This window comes from Haemorhous mexicanus, chromosome 10 (genome assembly GCF_027477595.1).
Source record: "Haemorhous mexicanus isolate bHaeMex1 chromosome 10, bHaeMex1.pri, whole genome shotgun sequence".
Lineage (NCBI taxonomy): Eukaryota > Metazoa > Chordata > Aves > Passeriformes > Fringillidae > Haemorhous > Haemorhous mexicanus.
The window spans coordinates 4897042-4907749 of record NC_082350.1 but is presented as its reverse complement, the minus strand read 5'-3'; the positions used below and the strand labels follow the sequence as shown (position 1 = coordinate 4907749).

At 43.0% G+C, this 10708-nt stretch overlaps 1 protein-coding gene across 1 annotated transcript; it reads right to left on the bottom strand.

The window, feature by feature from the left end:
- On the bottom strand, positions 1-5803 carry POLR2D (RNA polymerase II subunit D). The gene is made up of 4 exons (XM_059854990.1): positions 5649-5803; positions 3985-4165; positions 1713-1808; positions 1-617 (listed from the first exon to the last, which is right to left on the bottom strand). The coding sequence occupies exons 1-4, from the start codon at positions 5719-5721 to the stop codon at positions 539-541; spliced, it is 429 nt and encodes a 142-aa protein (XP_059710973.1). The 5' UTR covers positions 5722-5803; the 3' UTR covers positions 1-538.
- Between the last annotated feature and the right edge of the window lie 4905 nt (positions 5804-10708).

The following is a 10708-nucleotide window of genomic DNA, read 5'->3' as shown; positions in this document are numbered from 1 at the left end:
TTTATGAAACACATAACTTTAATTTAAAATATCTTTTAATTTACACTAAACAATAATAGAAAAATATTGAAGCTGTATTAATTCACTGTCCCGATCAAACAATAAAACAAACAAACAAAAAACACCAGATATTGATACTGCTCATCACTGAAGCTTCTGAGAACCAAGAAGTTTCTGCACCCTTTAGAAGTTCCTAAAAAACACAAAATCACATCCACATTTCTGCTAAAAACCGAAAACGTTGAAAATTTTCAACCTGGGGAGACGGATTAGGGAAGAAACAAATACTTGAGCCCCTGGGAAAAGGCCTTTCAGATTCTTTGTTCTCACAATTCAGGGGGTCCTTGCCAACTTATACACGGAACAAACCAAAAGGACAATGCTGATCTCCAGTCTGAATGCACCTGTGGGAACACAGCACTGGAGCACACTGCATCCACTACCCTTGCTCAGCTGGGAGCTGGACTGATCCAGAGGGCTGAGAAACAGCCCAGGTCCTCAGGATTTTGTGCTCAGATAAAGGGGCTGAGGGTTAACCTTAATACTGGAAGCTGCGTTTAGTCTGAATGTCGTCGAGAATCTGTTGTAATTCTTCATCTTCAAACCGGCCCTCCAGGCTGCAAGGGAAGAGCAATAAGGAGGCATTAAAGGTTTCAGAAATGATCTCTCTCCCTTGATTCATTTCAGTCATAACACTCTCCTGTCAGTCTCAACACATTGTCACCCACCCGTGTGACCACCAGGAACCACCTGTAACATCACTGTAAGAAGAGTGCTCTGATCCCTAGGCACTGCTTCCTCTTTACGTGACAAAACTCCATTCTTCCCAGAACCTTCTGCTGAGTAATTTCAAAATGTGTTTTCAAAAAAGGCAAGGCAGGTGTAAGCAGACCTCTAAATGAGGTCCACGTAGCTGAATGCTCATAAATTTCATAGCAAGAATGGACTGGCTTAACATAAAATCATGGAACAGTTTGGGTTGGAAGGGACCTTGAAGATCATCTCATTCCAAAACCCTGCCATGGATAGGGACACACGAGCCCCATCCAGAGCCCTATCCAGTCTGGCCTTGGACACTTCCAGGGATCCACGGGCAGCCACAGCTTCTCTGGGCACGCTGTGCCAGGGCCTCACCTCCCTCACAGGGAGGAATTTCTCCTTGTATCTAATTTAAATCTACTCTCAGTTGAAGTCAATCCCTCGTCCTGTCACTACTCATGTAAAAAATCTCTTTCCATTGTTCTTGTAGGCTCTTTCCAAGTACTGGGAGCCCACAAGGCTCCCAGTAGGTCATCCCAAAGCCTTCCCTTTCATATAATGACAAGTAAGGAAGAAACTGTAATTTAAATGAATGCTTATTCCCTCCTCTATCTCAGGCCATGAAATAACCAATCAAGACATGAAGAAGCTACTGCTCCTCCTACATTATCCACAAAACAGTTCATTTGCTCCAACAGAAAAAACTCCAAGGAACACAAACACAGCCAGCAAAAAACCCAAATTTAAGAGGTTTACACTTGATCCAGTAAAAGCTCTCAGAAGTGCATTAGGGACATGTACAAAGTGTGCTGCTGTCAGATCAGTGGGTAGGGGAAGAAAGACCAAGACCAAATGTTGTTCCAGCAAAGGAGCTGGATTAAAGAGAGGATACCAGGGCATGGCTGGCCCTAGGTCAAGTGCCAGCAGCCTTTGTACAATGTGTAAGTGCTTACCTAGGAATCAGAGCTTTTGCTTCCTCAGCTGTCTCAGGACACAAGTTAGCCAAACATGCCAGTTCAAACTTATGGAGCTTCTTCTGCAGCAGTAAGCTGTAAGGGAAGACACCAATTTGATGGAATTACAAGACAGAAATATAAAGGGGCTTAAACTGAAGCAAATGCTTCTCTTTTTGCACACTGCCTCTGGCACTGAAGTAATTTTTTTTCAGGAGAAAAGACTCATTATTTAAATGCACAGAGGAAAGAATAAAATCCTATCTGCTAACTCCACTTCCCCTGAATTACTCTGTAAAGTCTAGAAAATCCTCCCATTTAATGCAATCAGCTGTCAGTGAAATACTGAAAGCAAAGCACTTCAGAAGGCTTGACCTGGACAATTCATCACCCTCCATCAAGAAATTCTTGCCTCGTTAGGAAAACAAAAGACTCAATTAAAGAACAAATCACTCAACATCACTAAGATGTACTTTTGTTAAAAAATGCAGGTGTTAGAATGGTAGGTGCTGCTGCCTATTTCTTGTCCCCAACAAACCTCTCCTGACAAAAAGCAAGCTGAGTTAACATTCAGGCAGCGCAGTGAAACCTCCACTCAACACTCACTGCAACTGGCTCAGCAATACAAGCAAGAAAGGCTCTTTTGCAAGGTTTTATTCCAGCAGGGTAACACAGTAGCTGAAGGAAAACCGGCTAGAAGGAGCAACCACGTGGAGCAGGCAGCTTAAAAGAAGGGGAAGGGGTAGGAGGCAGAGCTAAGGGCTGGGCTCCAGGGAAAGAGGGGTGGCCACAAGGGATGCCAAGCCAGTGAGGAGACAGGAGAAGGAAAAACCAGAGGAAGCTGTGACATAAAGGTCCATTTGGGAGTCTGCTTTTTCCTCAAGGAAGGCTAACACTACAGTAAGTAATTACTGATGTTTCCAGGGCTGGGGACTTGGGATTGACCAAGGGGAGAGAGTTCAGGGGATACTACATGTGAAAAACACCAATCACTTGTTTTTAAAATTTTAAAAGTTTAATAGTAATCAAATAGTTATAAAAATAGCAATATAATTAGAGTATAATAATTCGGACAATTTGAATTAGGACAATATCAGACAATAGTCCAGATACCTTTTTCTGGGCAGCACAAGCCCAAAAAAGGACACACGTTAACAGAGGATTAACCCTTAAAAACAAATAACCTGCTGCATATTCATACACCTCATCCATGATGCATAAATTCCATTCAAACACAGGATTGTGTCTGGTCAGTGTCAGCTTCTTCCTCTGAATCCTACTGGCACCTTCGAGGCAGAAAGACGTTCGTTTCTTCTGATAAGAGGGCAATAAATTATTTTTCTCTCAAAGATTTATGTATCCTGTGGCTGCTATCTCACTATGAATTCCTTCTTTAAAAAAGTATCCTACATAGCATAGTTTCTATTTTAACATTTTTTTTATAACCCAAAACTATATTTAACACACTACTTAAGAGAATTAACACAGCATTACTTTCTAACACAACACATATAACATTCATTTTAATATTTGCGAAAAGCCAATCCTAAACCACGCATTTTTCACACTGCACTTTTGTAAAGCAGGACCACTATGAGGGATCCAATTCTGTAACACAGTGCTTGTTACACCCCAACCTCGCCACTCAGCTCTCCCGGGGCCTCTTGCTGATCTGAGTGACCCCTAGAGAAGTTAGAAAGTCTCTTTTCCCAGCCTAGTGCTTGAAGAAGGAGTCAGGGCTCTTCATTTCTCAATTTCAAGGTTCTTTATTGTATCTTATCTACAGTTTTCTCTGACCCACCGAGGTCCGCTCAGCAAGACAGTCAGAGGCATTCTCCCTCGCCCCTGGGGTGGTGTTATGTCTTTATACTAAAAACTATATGTGCAATATTTACAATTACTTCTCAATACCTATCACCTATGTTAGACAATGAGCTTCTACTCTAAACCAATCTAAAAGTGCTAGCATCACAGCAGAAGATGGAGGCCAAGAAGAAGAAAGGTAGGACACGCTGAGATCCCTCCATCTTTCCCCCTGAACCTCCATTCTAAAAAAACCCAAAATCTACTTTTTCACCCCGTGATAAAGTCACTGTCATTCTACTTAATTTGTCGTGGCTTGCAGATCTTCATCTAAGGTTGGTAACATGCTCCACAGGTCATAATCGAAACCACAGGCATTCTGGGCTCTGTGCCAGGGTCTCTGAGACCCCTGGCAGGGGTCTTGGCTGCTCAGGCCAGCCACAGGGATGTCCTGGGTCCTGACACTCACCTGCGCACGCTGGCGATGGTCTCGCGGTTTTTGAAGCGGCTGAAGCGCGCCGTGTAGTTCAGGGTTTTCATGAAGACTTCTGACAGCTCCTGCTCGTCCTCCGCGCTCTCGTTCTGCTGCTTGCGGTGCTCCAGCAGCATGTGCACCTCGGAGTTCAGCAGAGTTTCTGCAGTTTCAAACTCTGCGGGATGAATGAGGGAATGCCAGCATGGAAAAGGGTGTTTGAAAAGGGGAATCGCACAAGTTTTGTGCGTAATTTAGATCTGGGTAACAAAGAAGTGAAAATGTCTTTCAGGGCAGTTGTGTGAGGCCTTTCACCAATGATTGGGCAGCACTTCATACTGAAAATGCTGATAAAAATTACACTTAGAATGACAGTCCAAGGGTTTGTCTTTTTGACCATATATTTTACACTTGCAGCCCTAATATTCAGATTTTTTCATATTTATGCAGTATGTTTTCTTTACCAATTTTGGCAGAAGTAATGCATGACTTGATACAGAAAAAAAAATATCTAGAACTCTAAAACTCCACAAAATTCAGAAGTGATGCCACAGTCCTCAGAAATCTCTAAGCTCTTGAAGTAAATATGAAAGCTGTTGAATGTCTTTAAAAAGGCTTAATTTACTTGAAAAGTTAATTGACCTACTGAAATTTTATTATCAGAAAAAAAAATTATAACCAATCTTAAAAATTCTCCCCCCCCTTTAGCCAACTTTGAATTCATCCATCATCACCATAATCTCTGCATGTATTCCAATTACAAGAACAACTTTCAACATCACAGTATGAGCTGTTCAAAGCAATAGGGTCAGAAGCTGCATCCCAGAAAGTCTGACAGCACTGTTTTATACAAGCAGATACAAGGACTGCTAGAAAGGGGCTGGCATCTCTTATTTTGCACTGAGCAGTAAATCAGCTTGGGCTCAACATGAGATTTTAGCATTAAAAAAACCTGAAAAAATAGTCCTTCAGAACTTGCCTATTATTCATAACTCAATAATGCAGTAATGCAGCACGGTGTCCATTTCTCCCCTGCTCCTTTTTTTTCAGGGTGGCTGTGAGGTGTAAATACATTTCTAGAATTTATACTGAATTAATTGTCTGAAAAATATATAGACTCTGGATCTGGACAGCTGGTTTCCTAACTGCAGCAGTATTCAAAAATTTCCAGAACAGCTTAGGCTGGAATGGACCTTAAAGCCCATCCAGTTGCACCCCTGCCATGGGCAGAGACACCTTCCACTGTCCATCCTTGACACTTCCAGGGACCCAGGGGCAGCCACAGCTTCTCTGGATACCCTGTGCCAGGGCCTCATCACCCTCACAGGGAAGAACTCCTGTGTCAATAAACATCACTGAAAAAGCTTAAAACAACCAAAAACCAAAAACCTTTTCACTACAACCTGACAGGATTTTTTAAATATCCTACCCACACATAGCGGCCCACCTAAGAACCGCCATATCCTAAAAATCATGAGATCCTTAAATATATACAAATCTTTTATTATCCTGATTTTTAACACTCGGGGCTTAGCAGCTGCTGGAGGGGCGCTCGGTGCAAGGAGCCGCTCGGCCAGGCCCGTACCCTCAGAGGCGGCCGCTGCCGGCCTCCAACCACCACCCCACCCCGAGCCCGGGCTCCTCGCCGCCCCCGCTCGCACCTTTGGGGAAGACGAGCTGCGAGGCGTCCTCCTCCACGTCTGCCGTCCGCGGGTCGCTGCCGCCCGCCGCCATCACCGGAAAGCCACGGCGGAAAGGGCGGCCCCGGCTCACGGAAGGGAGAGCGGGCGGCTCTCTGGGCGGGGGCGGGAACGGGAACAGCAACGGCTCTGCCCGGCTGAGGGCACTGCCCCGGTGAGGGGCGGGAACGGCTCTGCCCGGCTGAGGGCTCTGCCCGGCTGAGGGCTGAGGGCTCTGCCCGCGTAAGGGCTCTGCCCCGAGTGAGGGTTCTGCCCGAGTGAGGGCTGAGGGCTCTGCCCGCGTAAGGGCTCTGCCCCGAGTGAGGGTTCTGCCCGGGTGAGGGCTCTGCCCGGCTGAGGGCTGAGGGCTCTGCCCGCGTAAGGGCTCTGCCCCGAGTGAGGGTTCTGCCCGGGTGAGGGCTCTACCCCGGTGAGGGGCGGGAACGGCTCTGCCCGGGTGAGAACTGTGGGCTGAGGGCTCTGCCCACCATGAGGGCAGAGGGCACGACTGCTTCTCCCTCTCTCTGAAGTACAGGGGGCCGGTTTTACCCTGGGCGCTGCTGAAGATAAAAGAGATCGGTTGTCTCTGTGGGGCGCTGAGGGGAATCAGCGGGAGCAGGGAGGCTGAGTGCTCTCCCAACAGAGCAGCTCTCAGAAGTGTGTTTAAGCTCGCTTAGTAATTAGCTGCTTTTAGAGAGAGAAAGCAGCGGGATGCTGAACGTGGTATGTATGAACAGAGGACAAATAGCTGTGACAGACCAAGACTCTGCAAGGTGGGGGTTGGCCTCTTCTCACAGACGTCGAGAGGACACGGTATTAAGATGGGCCAGGGGAGGCTTAGGCTGAATATCAGAAAGAATTTCTTCACTGAAAGAGTGGTTGGACATTGGAGTGGGCTGCCAGGCAGGTGCTGGGGTCACTGTCCCTGGAGGTGTTTAAGGAAAGATTGGAGGTGGCACTCAGTGCTATGGTCTGGGTTGCATGGTGGTGTTCGATGGACTCTGATCTCAGAAGTCTTTTCCAAAACAATCAATTCTGTGATCATGAAGCCAAAGTCTTACCAGGCATGAACCAGGGCCCAAGAGCAGGAGTGTGGGGACTGAGGGAAACAGCACTCGTCCCTCACATGAACAAACTCTTCTGCTCTGTCCTTTAGGAAATTACCAGAGAGCTCAAAGCTGCGCTGGTGCCCCTCACCAGACTGCACAGCAGCATCTGCCTGCCCAGGAGCACCTGAGGACACTGAGGCATCAGAAGCATCTTCATTCACAGCAGTGGATCAGGCAGCTACGACCAGCTCCATTTCACTACCAGAACATCCTCCAGCTGGACAGCAAACCCCTAACCTTAGTAAAACCTTGACTGTGCCAGAGTTTCTGTCTGGCTCACTGTGATTAATAGACCTTGGACTGTAAGGAGGGAGTATTGATATCATAAATAGCACACTTTATAAGGAAGGTTAATTTTAAGACTATCCAAAAGCAATCTACAGACCCCTAAAAGTCATAGGTGGGCTGAAAATGAACATAATTCTCCCAACACTGCCAGGAAAATAACTTATGGAGCAGTGTTTTCCCTAGGGAGCTCACATATAAGTGCCTAACCTAAGACTCTTAAAGTAATCGTCTTATCAGTCCTTACTATGTCATCCTGTGCCCTAAAGAAAGACAAAAAATAGACTGTTGAAGGATTTATGATGAAAACACTCCTGTTCTCATCAACTTGTATCTGAGCCTAGGTGAATGCAGGTGGTTTCCTGCATGCTGGGAAAAGGAATGAATTAAAAATAAATTAGACGAATGTGAAGAGATCAAATAATAGATTTTTAATATTTGTTATCTGGATAATGAGCATAGCAGAGAAACTGATTGGAAAGTAATTTGCTAAGTGATACAAGCAGAAAGACATTCAGGAAGATGGAATGGAAATATCTTGGGGAACATCTGGCAAATTAAACAATTTCAATTAGGCTTACGAGAAAAGAAGGAAATCCATGCCAGATTGAGGAGAGAAGCATTTAAAATCAGTTGGAATCCTGATGGCTTCTCAAATAACCTGTCAGCTCAGAACACTGTGATTCTCAGAGCAGTAGGTAGCTCACAGAAGTTTAGGTTGTTAATTTCCCTTTTTGTTTTTCCCCAAGGATCCATTCTATTTAAGGATACAAAACCAAGACTTTACAGGTACAGTTAAAGAGGCTATCATGAAAGATTAAGTTTATTATCACTGATGTGTTTGGTTAAGGTCTCAAGAGCAAAATAAAAATGTTCCTGAATGGAAGCTGCTTTCCCCCACTTTTTTCTTTTTAAAAGAATTTTTAAAATAAACTTATAAACCCCATAGTAAATATTGCTCAGCTGCTGCAACAACCCAAATGCAGCAGAGTACCTGACCTTTTGTTATTTTTAAAATGCACTGGCTTCTTCCTCACTAATAATGACTGGTTTGGCATTTATCAGCAAAATATGCATAGAAAAAGTGAGGTGAGCTTGATTAAAATAGTCACTGAGTAAAGGAACTTTCAGGCAGCTTTACTGGTGACACCCTAAAATAAACCTTTTGAAAAAAAAGAATACTTGGCCAAATGTAATTTATCATGAACAAAGTCTCTAATATTCCATGTTCCAGGACAAAAAACTTTCTTTGATCCTTGCTGGAGACAGGGTATTGAGGAGCAGATTGTTAGACAGACCTCTCATGGTAATTCCTGTGTAGCCACAGTCTAAACACAGATCCTGGAACAACTCATTGCACCTACACAGACCTTACAAAATGCTCAGTTAAATATCTCCCTGTAATCAAATGTAGGAATAACTAACAACAAGGATATCCTGCTACCAGCATAAACCTATTTTGGAATATGCTTTCCTTCTAATTCATCAGCAGAAGCAATGTGATTTTTCTAGGAGTTTTTTAAGCTTTCTAGCAGTAATTAAGTCTTTTCTGTGGAGTGCCAGTGTGATAGGTAGATCCTTATGGAGATAACCACCCACTGAGAGCACCATGTGCCACAGTAGCCAGCATTGCACAGACAGGTGTGATTTTCATCTGTGCACCCAAAGTATAACTCTTCAGGTTTAGGTCTTCACACTATTTTACCTTTATTTTTACTCCACTTAAAATTAAATATCCAAAACCATAATGAATGAACATCTATGAGCAAAGTAAATTTATATTAATATCCAGTAATAGTCCTAGTAAGACTCTGAATGCAGAACTACATGATCTGTTAAGTTTTTAAATACATATATGACATTATCAACTGGTTGTATAATCCATAATTTATGCCAGAATTAGTCTGACTCTAAGAGCAGTCTAGCTGACCATAGAAAAAATATGGTTCAACAATCTGGATAGTGTTCAATTTGTACAATTATATACTTTAAAGAACACGGTAGCAATGCTCTTCTGTGCTTGCTGTGTTTTGAGAGTGATCATCAAACATATTCACAGACTGTGGCAAAACCATTTCAGGACCTTTCCTATCCTACTGCTCCATGGCCTATCAGTGTACATGTTAATTTATGGAGTTGTATAGGTGAGTGTTCTGATTTTCATTTCTATCTTGAAGATAAAAATGGAACTTCTCCATCACAGATAAAATAAATTTATTTTTTGTGTAAAAAAAAAAAAAGCTAGTATTCTTCCTTTGAAATACCCTCTAGAAGTTTCTGCTAATCTTTCTGTAATTTGGTTTGGTGCTAAATGACTAATTCATTTTGTTTCTTATTTCAAACAGAAGTAACAACAGAAGAATCTGTTTCCAGGAGAATTATCCTGGTTTATATTTAGCCTGGATTGACCTATTTCAGTGTGCAGTCACATGCACACCCTTCTACCTGGCCTCATCTTCCCAGTGAGCTGCTGAGTGTTCCTGTGGTCACAGAATGCAGTGGGCCAAGAAGAACCTCTGATGAGAGACAGCAGGCAAAGATTTTATGTCTGATTCAAAAGGAAACAAAAAAAAATCATGTAGGAAAAGCATATGACACTAAAATACACAAATTAAGCCACTGTATTCCTGCCAACAAAGCTGAGAGAGCACACTTGGTAAAACTCCTCAGGGATAGTAGGGATATGGGTAACTCAGAATTCACAAAGAAATTCAGCTGGAATTCACCTGGAAATCACATTAGTCACAGCACACAGCTCACATTGCCTAAGGGATTGACTTTCTAGCCTTCCTAGTACCAGCACCTGAAAATAGGTTTTTGCTTTGTAGTTGTTCTGTGATAAATGAGCTTCTGAGGCATATTTAAGTCAAAACCACCCTCCCCCTTGGTTTGGTTGGTGTTTTTTTAGGGTTTTATGACTCTTCATTGACATCCAGGGTTGTCCTTCCCAAGAGCCCCAGGAAGAAAATGCAGCATCTCTAACTATACAGCTCCCATAGACAAAAAGTTAACAATTATCTGAAAAGGTATGGAAATAACATGTAAGCCAGAGATCCAACGCAAATTGTAGAAAAGTAGTATTAAAATTCTACAATTCAGTTAATTCTGTCTCAAAGCAAACATTGAAATAGTAAGAATCTAGAAAGCTGGGTGTTTTATTCCTCTGAAATAAGGTTTTTAGATCACCTGAAGACTATAGCCCCAAAGTGTAGACAATTTGTTCTCAGTTCATTTTAGAAGACAAAACCCCAAAAGAACAATTTTGAGTTTGAGAAAGATTTACAGTACTCTGTAAATATATACATTTCACCATCATGACTACTGATAGAAAGTTATTGTCAAGCAAGCATTATTTCAGGATACAAAGACACTGCTATGCCGTTATGCTAAATTGAAACCATAATATTTAGTTTCAATTTTCCTACTATTTTTCCTTGCTTTCTTGTAGTGAGCCTGTTTGATTATTGGTGTGTTTCCAGACAGTTGTCACCCCTCTCTGGCAACCTCCCTGGTTTTGAATCTGTGGTGCAATTTACAGGTTTGCTATTCATACCTGTAATATATTGCCTGTCTCTGTAGATGAGAACAACTTCATCTCATCCCCCATAAAGGCTGTGGGAACTCATATAAAGAAGACAGTACAAATAA

Bases quoted from the DNA above. Each gene is read 5' to 3' on its own strand.
- POLR2D (XM_059854990.1), bottom strand. From the start codon at position 5,721: ATGGCGGCGGGCGGCAGCGACCCGCGGACGGCAGACGTGGAGGAGGAC. The intron at 1,809-3,984 runs GTGAGTGTCAGG...CTTCCCTTACAG, and splicing joins ACCATCGCCAGCGTGCGCAG to CTTACTGCTGCAGAAGAAGC. The intron at 618-1,712 runs GTAAGCACTTAC...CTTCCCTTGCAG, and splicing joins GCAAAAGCTCTGATTCCTAG to CCTGGAGGGCCGGTTTGAAG.